Source organism: Agelaius tricolor, unplaced genomic scaffold (assembly GCF_023055355.1).
Source record: "Agelaius tricolor isolate 1412-34295 unplaced genomic scaffold, bAgeTri1.0.p SCAF_5, whole genome shotgun sequence".
NCBI classification, from domain to species: domain Eukaryota; kingdom Metazoa; phylum Chordata; class Aves; order Passeriformes; family Icteridae; genus Agelaius; species Agelaius tricolor.
In genome coordinates, this window is record NW_027269265.1 from 30270354 (window position 1) to 30286657 (window position 16304).

General features: G+C 47.6%; 2 protein-coding genes across 3 annotated transcripts; both read right to left on the reverse strand.

The window, feature by feature from the left end:
- Positions 1–8478: 8478 nt before the first annotated feature.
- LOC139590013 (ciliary microtubule associated protein 1A-like) lies at positions 8479–12532 on the reverse strand. 2 transcript variants are annotated; one of them, XM_071427015.1, is made up of 7 exons: positions 12469–12532; positions 10369–10554; positions 10053–10253; positions 9723–9824; positions 9249–9370; positions 8686–8823; positions 8479–8575 (listed from the first exon to the last, which is right to left on the reverse strand). In XM_071427015.1, exons 1-7 carry the CDS (start codon positions 12530–12532, stop codon positions 8480–8482), a joined length of 909 nt encoding a protein of 302 aa, XP_071283116.1. In that variant the 3' UTR covers position 8479. The 2 variants fall into 2 exon arrangements, with proteins under 2 accessions (XP_071283116.1, XP_071283115.1); XM_071427014.1 differs by having other exon boundaries at positions 8479–8823.
- Positions 12533–12606: 74 nt separating this feature from the next.
- LOC139590015 (ciliary microtubule associated protein 1A-like) lies at positions 12607–15978 on the reverse strand. The gene is made up of 5 exons (XM_071427017.1): positions 14410–15978; positions 14094–14294; positions 13764–13865; positions 13290–13411; positions 12607–12865 (listed from the first exon to the last, which is right to left on the reverse strand). Exons 1-5 carry the CDS (start codon positions 14513–14515, stop codon positions 12608–12610), a joined length of 789 nt encoding a protein of 262 aa, XP_071283118.1. The 5' UTR covers positions 14516–15978; the 3' UTR covers position 12607.
- Positions 15979–16304: the final 326 nt, after the last annotated feature.

Below are 16304 nucleotides of genomic sequence, written 5' to 3' on the forward strand. Positions count from 1 at the left end.
GACTAGGAAACTGCAGTTTTCCTGGACTAAAACCACGGCAGGGATCTTGTCTACATTTAAACAGTCGAAACAATTGCTAAATAATGTGCAAACACACGTCCCAGCCTTGTTTAATCTATATGTATGTGGAAGGTTGTAGACAGAGAGACATGGGTTTCCAAAGCCATGAGTCAGAGCTCTACAGGCCTCCATGCTTCTTGATATGGGATATCAGGAAACATGCCAACAGGAAAGTCGAGAGTGTCTGGGTAACCTGAGTGCTAAGTGTGCCCCAAGATCTCAGACTTTTGACTCAGAACATCATGGGATAAAAAGTGATTTATAGACTACCAACCTTGCCTGTGCTGCTCACTCCAAGGGGGTCCAAGAGCCCTAGCTTGGCTGTTCTTCTCACCACTTTCTGGCACCCAGCAGTAGACATACAGATTCAGTTCACCAGTTGTCAATATATTAGCTTCTACTCTTTTTTTTTTTCATCTTTTTTTTGGTCAGAAAATATTAAACCAAACCAAACAGTCCACAAACAAAACAATAAAGCATCATTTCCTTGCATATTCTGTTGGTAGCTCACTTCTTAGGACATAATATGTTTGTTTCTCCTGATTCAAATTGAATGTGTGAAATGTTAATAATGAAAAATAAAACTTTTTCAAAAGACTGATGCAAGTCTGGGAAGCTAGCAAGAACAAAGTTTTAAAGAAGGATGCTAATATTAGCCAGATGGCCACAACAAGAAATTTGGACCTGTGTCTGGGTGTGAAGAATAGCTTTATTTAAAGCCAGATCTCTTACAAAGAAAGAATGCACCTCTGTTCAGTGATGGATCTAAACTCCACATCCCCCTCAGTGGAACAGGGGGGAGAAGCAAAAGTGAAACTTCTAGTTTGAGATAACAGTTAAATAATTGAAATGAAAAAAAAATTATAATAACAGTAAAGAGAGATAACATTCAAGAAAAACAACTTATCAAGTGATGCACAATGTAAATGCTCACCACCTGCTGACCAATGGCAAATGCTGATTGATTTATTACTCATTTCCATGCACCAGTGCTTTAAATAAACAACTTCCATTGAGTATAAAAATTTTCCTATGGTTTTGAAGGAGATCTCAGCTTTTGGGAAGAAGGTTGGACAGACTGCAGTTCCATGGTACCTGTCAATCAAAGGGGCTGACACCTCTATTTTAGAAACCCTTCAACATTTTCACTGTCCAATTATAACAAGGAACTGAAGCTGTTGTCTGTGAGTGATTTGTGACAAATAACTGCTGTGTTCTTTGGTTGTGACAATTGTTATTTTTAGGGCTAAAGGAAGGAAGAGAAGGCGTTGCAGTTATTTTAAGACAGATTTAGTTTAAACAGTGAAGATGTAGTTGTATATGGATAATCTGTTTGGCAGGTCTGAAAATAGCAAGGTCACATTAACCAGATTTTTTTATTAATGTACTTTAATACAAAGAGCAGAAATTCATGGACAACCCCATTCTTTGAAGAATGAAGGGGTTGTTCAAAGAATGCGTGCATACATGTGCACACACTTTTTTTTAAGATGTTCCTAGAATGGACCAGGATTGTAGCACAGCCTTGAGAAATTTGAAAAATGTGTGTTTTGTTAGTCAAGATTAATAGACTGTTTTGAGATATTTACACCAAGGTACTGTGACACTTGATGTTGAATTTTCCTCCTTTAGGGATGCTAAAAAACAGGAGGAACAGAGGTGCATTTGGTTTTTTTTAATAACGGAGCTCTTTTACTTTCATGTATCAGCCCAGTTGCAGAAATTCCTGACTATGATCTGTTACCTGCTGTACTTTGCCTTTCAAGGAAGATTTTGCAGGAAGAAATGTCAGGTGTTCTAAGAATTATACTTTTTTGATTCCTTTGTCCAGGCAAAAAAAATTAAAACCATTACCAGATTCTGAAGTAAACAAAGATGGGAAAACCAAGCAGTCTCTCTGAAAGCAAATAATTACTATTTTTCCTCACTGTACATCATTTGCTCATCTTTGAAAGCAAATCATTCATGGGAACATTATGCAGCTTGATGACAAAATTAATTGGAGGGGTGGGTCAAGAAACTCCTATGTAATTTCAACACACCTGACTATGAGGGTGTATTGCATGCATGTGTTTGTAGCTTAAGGCAGGGAAAAATCACTCCTTCAAGTAAGAGCTGAATTTAACAGGAATTCCTATTTTGCTTTGGGATAACATCTTCCATTGATTTAATCCCTTCCTGTATGTACTTGTATCATATGAGGTAGTTGTGGGTTTCATTTTACATTCAAGTCTATAGTATGATGAATAGCTATTGTCAGCTTTACTTCACCCTGACCAGTGGTTGCACCAGTGGAGGTAGGCTAGGGTCAAGGAGATGGCCTCAAATAATCTACAGTTTTCCTAACCCTATCCCTATCCCCCTTTCCTTAGGGCCTTCCTTTATTTATTTTTTTTTTTTTTCTTTTTCTTTTAGTGCCCCATCTATCTTGCAGCCTACTGAGGCTGGAACTCTGACTAGAAATGACAGATCACTTCATATGTCACACTTTATTGTTTGTTGGACTTCAATCACATTTCTAGCATCTTCTTTCAAAATCAGCCCAACTCTGAGGTATATGCTTCTAATTTGCATTACAGAAGAATTCTGCCTCTTTTGTTCACATGGGTATTTCCCCTTGGTTAAATGGATTATTTACAGTGTAGTGGAATCTAGCACTTCAAGCACTGACTTCATATGATTTACTACACATTAGTGTTATTACTGTATTAATAAACTTGTAAAGCCTGGTCTTGACAGTATTTGATTGAAGCTGTTTTTTTCTGGAAGTTCCTGACCAAGAAAGTTACAGTTCTTCTCAGAATAAAAGTAGGGATAAATTCACTGCATATAGCTATTGACGAGAAACCAAGAATAAAAGCAGAAATATAACGTTAAGCATAGACAGGTAGGAATGGGAAGGGAAGAGAATATTAATTAACATTACTTGTTAGAGGAAGTATATACTGGGCATTTGAGACTGGAAATTCACATGGGTAAGGCTTGGACTTGTTTGGTGAGAAGGTTGGGAGGAAATGAACAAGCTATTTAGAGTGGGCTGGACAGGTACAGCGACACTGCAAAGGGCTGCAGTGGAGGAAAGCCAGAGCCCAGTGAACAGCACACTTCTTTTTATGAAGCTCAGAGTAAAATTTGCTTTCTGGGCTGCATATACACATTGCCGGCTCATATCTAATTTCTGATCCAGCGGTATACCTAGGTCCTTCTCCGCAGGGCTGCTCTCAATCCATTCACCACCAAGCTTGCATTGAAAATGATGACTGCTACAACCCAGGTGTGGACCTTTCACTTAGCCTTGCTGAACTTCAGGAGGTTCACACTGGCCCACTTCTCGAGCCTGTGAAGGTATATCTCTTCCCTCAAGTGTGTGTCAGTTAGGTGAGCAGTGATGCCTTGTGAGATAAAAAAGGGTTTCTTCAACTTCACACCACTAGAACTCATTAGAGATAGACCTAAAACAGACTTAGTTTAAAGACCCTACTTGCCATTGTCAGAACTGGGATTTAAAGATGTACCATAAACATAATAAGCAATTACTTGTATATAGACTGAAAAGACAATATTTTTCTATACATATGTAAACTGTGCCTATGTACTAACCAGTAAGCATCCTTGCCAAGCTCAAACAGCCTATGTAAAAATGCTAAATATTAGATGAGAAGCAAAAGGATTACTAGGACATAAAAGAAAGATAATTGGCTAAACATACCCCTGAGGCCTGCATCATAAGAATCACTATTTTATTGGATAAGTAAAATATTAGACCTTGTTCATTTTGAGCTACCTGACAAACTAGCTGCAGTTCTAGCTGATAATCACAGTCTTTAAAACTAATGGTTTTGATACAGATTCTCTCCTGCAGCCAATTGTTACAGAAATTGAAACTGTTAAGCAGCTAGTCACATTTTCTGATTCTGAGGAACTTATTTGCCGCTTTGGCCCAGACATAAGCAAAAACAGGCAAGGAGCTGCTTTAATTTATGCCACTGTCAGACTCTCACGGTCTCTCTACCACTGGAGTTCCTCTCTGCCACAACCTTTCATGCTCTGACTAGGGATTTCCCATGCAAAAATATACATATGTGCAATGCACAGATGGTTTGCATATGCGCAGTAGGCTTAACATAGCTGATTTACTGTGTATGCACGGACCATCTGTGCAGCACATGTGCAGCAGGTCTGATGTGTACTGGACACATTGGACTTACTGTGCATGTGCTACACAGTTAATCTGCACACACACAGTAGCCACAGCTCTGACTGAGTTGCCAGACATCCAGATGGCCAGAGTCCTTAAATCCCTTCCAGAGAAAAAATGAAGATGGAATAAGGATGTTTGGTTTTGTTTGGGTTTTTTCCTGGTGTATAACATAGCTTGTCCTTTATCCTCAAATGTAGGAACATATTAAAGTGGATACACCACCTCATCACATTTTAAGTTTAAAAACAGAGACAGAGAGCAATTCCCTCTGGTCATGCATGTCCAAAAACAACTATAGAAAATAAAACAGAGCTGTGATAAAGATTCTTCTCTGTAAACTTTTACAGAACAAGTAAATCCATAACAACTACACAGGCTTTTCTTAAAGAGGACTGGCAGCCACTTCAGGTTTTCTGACTACAAAAAGCTTTTCAATCTGGAAATATTTAAATTATTCAGGTTAATGCTCAGAAAACTCAGCAACCCAGATCAATCACAAGTCACAGTCTCAGGAAGAGAGTTAGTTGTCTTGGGCTTTGCCTTTTGGGTGGTTGAGATTCAGTGTCTTAAAGTGCACATGCTGTTTGCTTTCCCATCATTAAGACTGTGAACTAATAACACTGTCACTAATGTTTTTGACAAATTCCCCATCAATAACTCTTCCCTAAAACTAAGATGCACTTAAACATGAAAAACACTTATTAGACCCACCAGTATTTTGATAATTGCTAAGCACACTGGTAGTTCCAATGTATGGAGAATTTATCTATATTTACTTACTGGGGAGAAGTCTGAAAACACTCTGCATCTGTGGCTGGAATCCAGCTTTTTTTTGCATGACCTGACAATGCATGCAGGAGTCTGCTCTGTTTCTTCTGCACTCTGGGGAAAGGCCTCTCTTGCCTTCATTTGCATGCTCAGGCTGTCAAACTCCCAAAAGGGGCAGCATAGAGGTGTTCTTCCTAAACATTATCTTCAGCAGAAAATTCTGCTTACAAACACCAGGCCCAAATCACCCTTTCCAGAAAAAAACATAAATTAAGGGACCACGAAAAAATAAGACATGAAACAGAAGTCTGAGGCATTCAAATTTGCATTCATATTATGTGACCCAAAACTACAAGAACATACAGCTTTTAGATAAAAAAATCACATTGTTTTTTCTCTCATTGCATGTTTCTGCCTTGCAGACATCATCAAGGTCTGCTTGTTGTGTTCTCAAGAGGAAAACATATTAGGTGCCTTACCCATAGGCACCAAGTTGTGAGGTGCACCAAGTTCTTCTCTACTCCATTCTGAACCAGTGCCATCCACACAAACCTTCCCAGCCTAACCCTGAGTCTCTTAAGTTTGCCAGCCTGTCTCCAGGAACCCAAAGAGGACAGAATGCCTGAATGAGGCCTGATGAGTGCTGAGCAGAGGGGATCACCTTTGAACCTTCTGGGAATAAGAGAAAATAGGAGAAGACCCGTCAGAGCAAGCTCTTGTGTGGCACTGGGGTGGGCAGCGCTGTGGTCCCAGGCTCCTATTCTTGCCATAGGCTTTGTAGCCACCAACATGGATGGAGCCTGGGTGGGCACCTGGGGGTTTCATCACCCATGTGGCCACATCATGGCAGAGTTCCACACCCTGGGATTCACTTACACAATCCCTGAGATGACAGGTAAACCAGGAATAATGAAGGATGGGGCAGGGGCAGAAGGGGGAGAGAACAGCTGGGGGATCAGAGCACATCTGCTGCTTCCACTTAACAAACTGTAAGTTTAACACTTACAAGTTGCAAGGAGCCAAACATTCCATCACAGACAGCTGCTCTGCAGGTACTCAGCACTACATTCACCCCTGTATCACTGTGAATGGGAAGGACTCAGCTCCAGCACTGCACATCTGTGGATGTCCCAAGATGAAGACCGGGGTCACCCTGAGTACCATTTCTCCAGCCTTTCTTGCAGGTGAGACAAGCACACCTTACTCATGAGGGCACAAAACCTGTCCAGAGCAAAATCTGTCCACTGCTGCCTCAGCACTGTTCCCATAGAGCACAGCATCACTGACCTCATCTGTGAATACAGGTACGATGAGATTTCTTTTGTAGATTCAAAAAACCAGTCATAAAATTTTCTTGCACCACAAAGGACAGAATATCCAGTCTATTAACCAAAGCTTCATTTGCCTTTGTCCCTCCCCTGCAATAGCAACTTTTAACAAATATTTTCCTGTTCTAACTTTGTGTTCTCCTGTAATCTTTCTAACTTACTTCGATCTTCATGTAAGTTTAGTTAAAATACTTCCCATTAACCACAGGCATTTCAAAATTAAGAGAAGGGCACCTGAAGCCCTGACAAGGAAGATGCCTGATCGAGGTTGGATTGAGAGGAGCCTCAGGCAATCAAGGTCCCCGCGGCTCCTCCTCAGCAGGAAAACAGGAACGGAAAAGAAGGTGTAAAAGCTCGCGAATTGAGATAACGACGCGTGAAACGGATTCGGCTGGAGGAAATAAGTGTAATTTAAGGTTATTTACTCAGATAGTGAGAAAATTAAACCCTAATACCACCCACCCACTGCTCCCCTTTCGCAGTCGGAGCTGCCTCCCATGACTGCTGGCTCCTGCCCAGAGCCGCGCTCAGGAGCGCCAGGGCCCGCTCTGCCCAGGCTCCCGCCGCTGCAGCTCCTCGGCACACCGTGTTCCAGCCTGGGCCCGCTCTGCCCAGGCTCCCGCCGCTGCAGCTCCTCGGCACACCGTGTTCCAGCCTGGGCCCGCTCTGCCCAGGCTCCCGCCGCTGCAGCTCCTCGGCACACCGTGTTCCAGCCTGGGCCCGCTCTGCCCAGGCTCCCGCCGCTGCAGCTCCTCGGCACACCGTGTTCCAGCCTGGGCCCGCTCTGCCCAGGCTCCCGCCGCTGCAGCTCCTCGGCACACCGTGTTCCAGCCTGGGCCCGCTCTGCCCAGGCTCCCGCCGCTGCAGCTCCTCGGCACACCGTGTTCCAGCCTGGGCCCGCTCTGCCCAGGCTCCCGCCGCTGCAGCTCCTCGGCACACCGTGTTCCAGCTCGGCACGGCCGCACAAGACCTACCAGGGGACGCCTGTCCGCAGAGGACGCGGCCGGCTGTGTGCCTTGGTCCCGGGAATTTGCCTTCCTCCTCCCCGCAATCTGGCACACGCAGCCTTTCCCTCATTAACCAGGGTTAACCACAGGGTTAACCAGCACCCGAACGCCGCCGACCGGAGGTTGGGGCCAGCCGCCGGTCGGTCCGTGCTGCAGCACTGCCGCATTGCCTGCGGGGCTCCGCTGGGGCTGAGCATGGGGCTGCTATGGAAATGGCTCCGACAGCCCCAGTGGGGCAGCCCCAGTTTGTCCTAACAAAGACCTGCTTCTTCCCCACGCACAGAAGACACACAGCAGAACCCTTTCCAGTCCAGTGGTGCCTGAGCAAAGGGTTTTTCTCTAATGGGTTGAGTCCGACTGAAGTGCAGGCCACAGAGCTGAGAGAGGCCCCTGCCTTGGAGCACCTGAAAAAGCTGCCCACTCCAACCATTCCCACCCTGTTCCCCAGCAATCAGGGGATTTTTGTATCCTTTTGGCATCACCACTTAGCCAGAGAGGAGCAACAGGCTCCCCAGGAGCACAGTAGAGTCCCATCACTGGCCACAATCAAGTTTGCGGTTGGCTAGGTGCTGGCTAGTCTCTTCCAGGCTGCCTCTCCCGCATGAGGGCTGGATGAGGTCACCTTCCAAGGTCCCTTCCCGCCTGGGCTGTTGCAGGATTCTATGGTGATTCCATTTTCAGACTGGGAATAATGGTTCTTTCTCCTTAGCTCTCAGTGGTCTGGGGACTTGCCTGTGGAAATGAGCCCCTCCCTGCCTGTGGCAAGAGAGGATGCAGGGCAGATGTGTTTCTGGGCACACCTTGGGCAGATGCCACCTGTGTGCACTGAGATGGGCTTTGTCCTTGAGGCCAGCATGGGCCATGGGGTGAGAGTGTGCAAGGCAGGGCTGGAAAGCTTTCACAGTGTTTTGCTCTGGTTAGGTGAAATGGTGGTGTTGGAGATATCAGCGTGGCTCACACTGTTACCTCACTGCTCTCCCCTCACCCTCATCCTGCCATGTTTTGACTGAGGCATAGACATGAGACAGTGAAACCAGTGGTCTACCTCAACGCACACTTTACCCCACCCTGCTGCAAAGGAGGAACAGAAAAAAGATCTCTTCAGGTGTCCGTCTTTAATCAACATGTGTTGCAGATATTAAAGAAGCTTTGTAGATAGAATGTCGCAGTCCAAAACTGTAAGCAGGATCCCGGGCCTTGGTTACTGACAACTGGAAGAGGAAATTGGGAAGAAAAGACGTGAAGATAATGCCTCACTCTCCAGAGTTGTCCTCAAGTTAAGGTTGTGCAGCATAACACATTGATGGGCTGACTGCCTTACCTTTCCCAGGGTGTATTCTGCTGGACCTGGAAACGCTCCCTTTCCAGGAAGTTTGGTTTTTAGTCCCATTGAGAACTTGGGAGCCCTGGTTTTGTAGACATCCAGATCCACCTTGGCAAATGCCGCAGGACCTGGCGTCTGCAAGAGAAGCAATGAGGTTGGTGGGTACAAGAGGCAGTGTGGATTCTTGCTGGGTGTCCATGAGTACTGTGCTGCTTTAGGTGGCTGGCCAGAGGAGTAGTGTGAGAGGCCTGGAGCCTTGGAAATGAGGGCTCCTTGGGAAGAGAGGTAGATTTCCCAGAGGATGAGGGGAGATTATTGCCATTAATGCCAGTGAGCTGTACTGTGCCAAAGCTGCAGGTGTGGAAAAATGGGGGGAGGGGGTTCAGGTGTCAGTGTTACTGGTAATAGCAGAGCCAGAGGCCCTGTGGCTTCTTGTGCTTTGCTGCAGGTGCAGGGAAGCGTGTGTTATGTGGGGATACGGCAGGCTCTGGGGCCCTTGTGCCCTAAGCAGAGCAGCTGCACTTCTGCTGCTGCTGTTAGAGAACAGAAGCACAGCTCACCTTTGCCACATCTTGAAAGCAGCTTTGGTATTGACTCTTCCCCTTCATAGAGTAGCATGGTTGAGCATGAGTGTATGCTGTGTTGGGTCCTAGAATCCTAGGTAAGGTGTAGGTGCCAGGACCTGGAAATGGAATAGGAAGACAGCATAGGTCAGTCCTGTGGGAAAGGGTGCAATGCCTGGGTGGAAGAGAGTCAGTGTGCCAAGCTGGCTGTGAGGAGCAGGAAGGGTATCCTGCCCCTCATGCCAGTGCCTGTGGCTTTTGTTGCATGTGGTGTGCCTTGGCTGTTTCAACCCGGAGGTGCCGGTTCTTCTGTGAGATGGGAGAAGTTGGTGCTGTGGAACGGCAAAAAGCTTGTTGAGCAGACACTGCGTCTTGCTGCCCAGGCTTTTTGCTAGGCCTGTTGAAGAAGCTGCAGATGCTCCCTGGAGGACACACAGGCTGTAAGAGTGTCTGTTTCCCCGAGTTCCATACCTGGTGTTCGGAAACCTTTTAAGTCCTTGGGTCGGGATGTCAGGCTATTCGCCGGTGCGGTATGGAAGACATGTTTGTTTGCAGGATCCGTGGTGTAGTCACCTGGGACAGAGAAGGAGACAAGAAAAGTGAAGATGGAAGCCTAACTGCAAGCCACAGAGGAGAAGTCAGGAGGAGGTGGAGGAGGTGCTCAGTCTTGCTTTTTTTCTGTCTGGAACTCTCTGAAGCCCATTCAGGGCGTGAGCAGAGGGCTCTGTGCCCCAGTGGTACAGGGCAACAGTAAGGCCTGATTGTCTGGCCTGGATGAAGGGCTGCAGAAATGCTACTCACTGGGTCCAGGGGTGGCCAAAATCTTGCTCTTGGGACGTGCTGTGACAAGTGCTGATGGAGCCACCTGCTTCCCAGTCTTGGTGATGGATGATTCAATGAAGTACCGAGGACCTGGTGAGCAGGTTGCTGTGGAGGGAGCATTGCTGCCTCGAAATGAGTATGCAGGGGCTCTGTCTTTCGTGGGATCATGAGCCATATGACCTGGGAAGAAAAGCCTGTGAAAGGGCCTGTGCCTGCTCTTAGTGTGGTGAAAGGAGGTTCCTAAGTGGAAGCAAGCGCTGTGCTGTGCTATCATGTCCCCTGATAGTTGGTTTACCTGTTGTCCCAGGGAGCCAGTACTTGGGACCTGGGGTGCTGAATTCTGCAAGGATTGGGCCCCGTCGGGGATGAGGTCTCCAGGTGCCGACCCAGGGTCCCTCCATGCTGGTGGCCAGAGAAACGAATGGAAAAACTGGAGAGCTACCAAAGGGCTTCTCTGACACAGTGCTGGTACAAAGCTTTCCTGTAGCCCAGAGCAGGAGGAAAGCAAACTAGCATCACGAGAGAAAGTGCAGAAAAGTGAAGAGCAACAAGGACTAGCAGATGGAAGAGAAGGAGGAATGGGGAGAAGCAGCAAGTTAGAAGCAAAAGATGTGGCAAAACCTCCTGCTGTGCCCTCAGGCAGCAATTGTTGGCGTAGAACGCAGCGCTGGCCTGGCTGGGGCTAGCCTCCAGCCTGTCTACACATGAATTTGCTCAGCTGGAGTGTGGTGTTGACTGGGTGATGTGCAGGGAGGGACGCCAGCCCCTCGGTGACATCATAATCCATTGCTAGGTGGATCCGTCATCATTGACATACATCACCAGGTGACATCCCAAAGTCACCCAGTGATGGGCAAAGCCCACTGTGATGTTGAGACCCTTAAGCTGTTGGTGCTGCAGCGCTGCCCTATTGCCTGCAGGGCTCCTCTGGGGCTGGGCATGGGCCTGCCATGGAACTGGCTCAGTCTGGTGTGGGGCAGCCCCAGTTTGTCCTCACACAGAGCTGCTTTTCTCCCCATGTTCCCAGAGACCCAGCACAGCCCTTTCTAGTCCAGTGGTGCCTGAGCACAGGGCTTTTTTCACCAAACAGTGTGAAATACACTTATCCAAAACCAATTTGTTGTGACCAAGGAGACACTTCTGTATTTCAGTGCCAGGAAAAAGGGGGATTACTCCTCCAAATTTGTTCTGATTTGCAAACAAAATTCATCCATTTTATATGCTTTTTCTGCTGTGTCATTTTTACATCAATTCTTTTCCATAGTATGCATCATCTGCCCATTCTCAAGTGTAACCTTTACAATTACTGGTTTCGCTAGTTATATAACTACAATAATATTCCTACCCTAAGACTATAATTGGCCATATCTACTGAGATCTACCGATTGGAATCCTTGATAGTCAAATTAGGTTGGGAAGGGAAGGGTTTTCCAAGCACACTAACTGGTGCTCATGACAATTTCGATAGCTTCTTGAACGTGGCATATGATACCAGTCAACTTCTTGATAAGGTTTCTCTGACTGAATTCTTTAAAAACAGCACTCCTAACATTCCTATAACATATGCTTCAGGGCTTTCTACTTGTAATCATAGTATTACAAGAAAATAAAAAAGACTTTTGTCTTTTTTATTATTAAATTATTTTATCAGTGTATTTGTGAGAGGCTGAGTAGGCTGAAGTGCAGGCCACAGAGCTGAGAGAGGCCCCTGCCTTGGAGCACCTGAAAAAGCTGCCCACTCCAACCATTCCCACCCTGTTCCCCAGCAATCAGGGGATTTTTGTATCCTTTTGGCATCACCACTTAGCCAGAGATGAGCAACAGGCTCCCCAGGAGCACAGTAGAGTCCCATCACTGGCCACAATCAAGTTTGCGGTTGGCTAGGTGCTGGCTAGTCTCTTCCAGGCTGCCTCTCCCGCATGAGGGCTGGATGAGGTCACCTTCCAAGGTCCCTTCCCGCCTGGGCTGTTGCAGGATTCTATGGTGATTCCATTTTCAGACTGGAATAATGGTTCTTTCTCCTTAGCTCTCAGTGGTCTGGGAACTTGCCTGTGGAAATGAGCCCCTCCCTACCTGTGACAAGAGAGGATGCAGGGCAGATGTGTTTCTGGGCACACCTTGGGCAGATGCCACCTGTGTGCACTGAGATGGGCTTTGTCCTTGAGGCCAGCATGGGCCATGGGGTGAGAGTGTGCAAGGCAGGGCTGGAAAGCTTTCACAGTGTTTTGCTCTGGTTAGGTGAAATGGTGGTGTTGGAGATATCAGCGTGGCTCACGCTGTTACCTCGCTGCTCTCCCCTCACCCTCATCCTGCCATGTTTTGACTGAGGCATAGACATGAGACAGTGAAGCCAGTGGTCTACACCAACTTTACCCCACCCTGCTGCACACTTTACCCCACCCTGCTGCAAAGGAGGAACAGAAAAAAGATCTCTTCAGGTGTCCGTCTTTAATCAACATGTGTTGCAGGTATTAAAGAACCTTTGTAGATAGAATGTCGCAGTCCAAAACTGTAAGCAGGATCCCGGGCCTTGGTTACTGACAACTGGAAGAGGAAATTGGGAAGAAAAGACGTGAAGATAATGCCTCACTCTCCAGAGTTGTCCTCAAGTTAAGGTTGTGCAGCATAACACATTGATGGGCTGACTGCCTTACCTTTCCCAGGGTGTATTCTGCTGGACCTGGAAACGCTCCCTTTCCAGGAAGTTTGGTTTTTAGTCCCATTGAGAACTTGGGAGCCCTGGTTTTGTAGACATCCAGATCCACCTTGGCAAATGCCGCAGGACCTGGCGTCTGCAAGAGAAGCAATGAGGTTGGTGGGTACAAGAGGCAGTGTGGATTCTTGCTGGGTGTCCATGAGTACTGTGCTGCTTTAGGTGGCTGGCCAGAGTAGTAGTGTGAGAGGCCTGGAGCCTTGGAAATGAGGGCTCCTTGGGAAGAGAGGTAGATTTCCCAGAGGATGAGGGGAGATTATTGCCATTAATGCCAGTGAGCTGTACTGTGCCAAAGCTGCAGGTGTGGAAAAATGGGGGGGGGGGTTCAGGTGTCAGTGTTACTGGTAATAGCAGAGCCAGAGGCCCTGTGGCTTCTTGTGCTTTGCTGCAGGTGCAGGGAAGCGTGTGTTATGTGGGGATACGGCAGGCTCTGGGGCCCTTGTGCCCTAAGCAGAGCAGCTGCACTTCTGCTGCTGCTGTTAGAGAACAGAAGCACAGCTCACCTTTGCCACATCTTGAAAGCAGCTTTGGTATTGACTCTTCCCCTTCATAGAGTAGCATGGTTGAGCATGAGTGTATGCTGTGTTGGGTCCTAGAATCCTAGGTAAGGTGTAGGTGCCAGGACCTGGAAATGGAATAGGAAGACAGCATAGGTCAGTCCTGTGGGAAAGGGTGCAATGCCTGGGTGGAAGAGAGTCAGCGTGCCAAGCTGGCTGTGAGGAGCAGGAAGGGTATCCTGCCCCTCATGCCAATGCCTGTGGCTTTTGTTGCATGTGGTGTGCCTTGGCTGTTTGAAACCAGAGGTGCCGGTTCTTCTGTGAGATGGGAGAAGTTGGTGCTGTGGAACGGCAAAAAGCTTGTTGAGCAGACACTGCGTCTTGCTGCCCAGGCTTTTTGCTAGGCCTGTTGAAGAAGCTGCAGATGCTCCCTGGAGGACACACAGGCTGTAAGAGTGTCTGTTTCCCCGAGTTCCATACCTGGTGTTCGGAAACCTTTTAAGTCCTTGGGTCGGGATGTCAGGCTATTCGCCGGTGCGGTATGGAAGACATGTTTGTTTGCAGGATCCGTGGTGTAGTCACCTGGGACAGAGAAGGAGACAAGAAAAGTGAAGATGGAAGCCTAACTGCAAGCCACAGAGGAGAAGTCAGGAGGAGGTGGAGGAGGTGCTCAGTCTTGCTTTTTTTCTGTCTGGAACTCTCTGAAGCCCATTCAGGGCGTGAGCAGAGGGCTCTGTGCCCCAGTGGTACAGGGCAACAGTAAGGCCTGATTGTCTGGCCTGGATGAAGGGCTGCAGAAATGCTACTCACTGGGTCCAGGGGTGGCCAAAATCTTGCTCTTGGGACGTGCTGTGACAAGTGCTGATGGAGCCACCTGCTTCCCAGTCTTGGTGATGGATGATTCAATGAAGTACCGAGGACCTGGTGAGCAGGTTGCTGTGGAGGGAGCATTGCTGCCTCGAAATGAGTATGCAGGGGCTCTGTCTTTCGTGGGATCATGAGCCATATGACCTGGGAAGAAAAGCCTGTGAAAGGGCCTGTGCCTGCTCTTAGTGTGGTGAAAGGAGGTTCCTAAGTGGAAGCAAGCGCTGTGCTGTGCTATCATGTCCCCTGATAGTTGGTTTACCTGTTGTCCCAGGGAGCCAGTACTTGGGACCTGGGGTGCTGAATTCTGCAAGGATTGGGCCCCGTCGGGGATGAGGTCTCCAGGTGCCGACCCAGGGTCCCTCCATGCTGGTGGCCAGAGAAACGAATGGAAAAACTGGAGAGCTACCAAAGGGCTTCTCTGACACAGTGCTGGTACAAAGCTTTCCTGTAGCCCAGAGCAGGAGGAAAGCAAACTAGCATCACGAGAGAAAGTGCAGAAAAGTGAAGAGCAACAAGGACTAGCAGATGGAAGAGAAGGAGGAATGGGGAGAAGCAGCAAGTTAGAAGCAAAAGATGTGGCAAAACCTCCTGCTGTGCCCTCAGGCAGCAATTGTTGGCGTAGAACGCAGCGCTGGCCTGGCTGGGGCTAGCCTCCAGCCTGTCTACACATGAATTTGCTCAGCTGGAGTGTGGTGTTGACTGGGTGATGTGCAGGGAGGGACGCCAGCCCCTCGGTGACATCATAATCCATTGCTAGGTGGATCCGTCATCATTGACATACATCACCAGGTGACATCCCAAAGTCACCCAGTGATGGGCAAAGCCCACTGTGATGTTGAGACCCTTAAGCTGTTGGTGCTGCAGCGCTGCCCTATTGCCTGCAGGGCTCCTCTGGGGCTGGGCATGGGCCTGCCATGGAACTGGCTCAGTCTGGTGTGGGGCAGCCCCAGTTTGTCCTCACACAGAGCTGCTTTTCTCCCCATGTTCCCAGAGACCCAGCACAGCCCTTTCTAGTCCAGTGGTGCCTGAGCACAGGGCTTTTTTCACCAAACAGTGTGAAATACACTTATCCAAAACCAATTTGTTGTGACCAAGGAGACACTTCTGTATTTCAGTGCCAGGAAAAAGGGGGATTACTCCTCCAAATTTGTTCTGATTTGCAAACAAAATTCATCCATTTTATATGCTTTTTCTGCTGTGTCATTTTTACATCAATTCTTTTCCATAGTATGCATCATCTGCCCATTCTCAAGTGTAACCTTTACAATTACTGGTTTCGCTAGTTATATAACTACAATAATATTCCTACCCTAAGACTATAATTGGCCATATCTACTGAGATCTACCGATTGGAATCCTTGATAGTCAAATTAGGTTGGGAAGGGAAGGGTTTTCCAAGCACACTAACTGGTGCTCATGACAATTTCGATAGCTTCTTGAACGCGGCATATGATACCAGTCAACTTCTTGATAAGGTTTCTCTGACTGAATTCTTTAAAAACAGCACTCCTAACGTTCCTATAAAATATGCTTCAGGGTTTTCTACTTGTAATCATAGTAACACTTTTGTCTTTTTTATTATTAAATTATTTTATCAGTGTATTTGTGAGAGGCTGAGTAGGCTGAAGTGCAGGCCACAGAGCTGAGAGAGGCCCCTGCCTTGGAGCACCTGAAAAAGCTGCCCACTCCAACCATTCCCACCCTGTTCCCCAGCAATCAGGGGATTTTTGTATCCTTTTGGCATCACCACTTAGCCAGAGATGAGCAACAGGCTCCCCAGGAGCACAGTAGAGTCCCATCACTGGCCACAATCAAGTTTGCGGTTGGCTAGGTGCTGGCTAGTCTCTTCCAGGCTGCCTCTCCCGCATGAGGGCTGGATGAGGTCACCTTCCAAGGTCCCTTCCCGCCTGGGCTGTTGCAGGATTCTATGGTGATTCCATTTTCAGACTGGAATAATGGTTCTTTCTCCTTAGCTCTCAGTGGTCTGGGGACTTGCCTGTGGAAATGAGCCCCTCCCTGCCTGTGGCAAGAGAGGATGCAGGGCAGATGTGTTTCTGGGCACACCTTGGGCAGATGCCACCTGTGTGCACTGAGATGGGCTTTGTCCTTGAGGCCAGCATGGGCCATGGGGTGAGAGTGTGCAAGGCAGGGCTG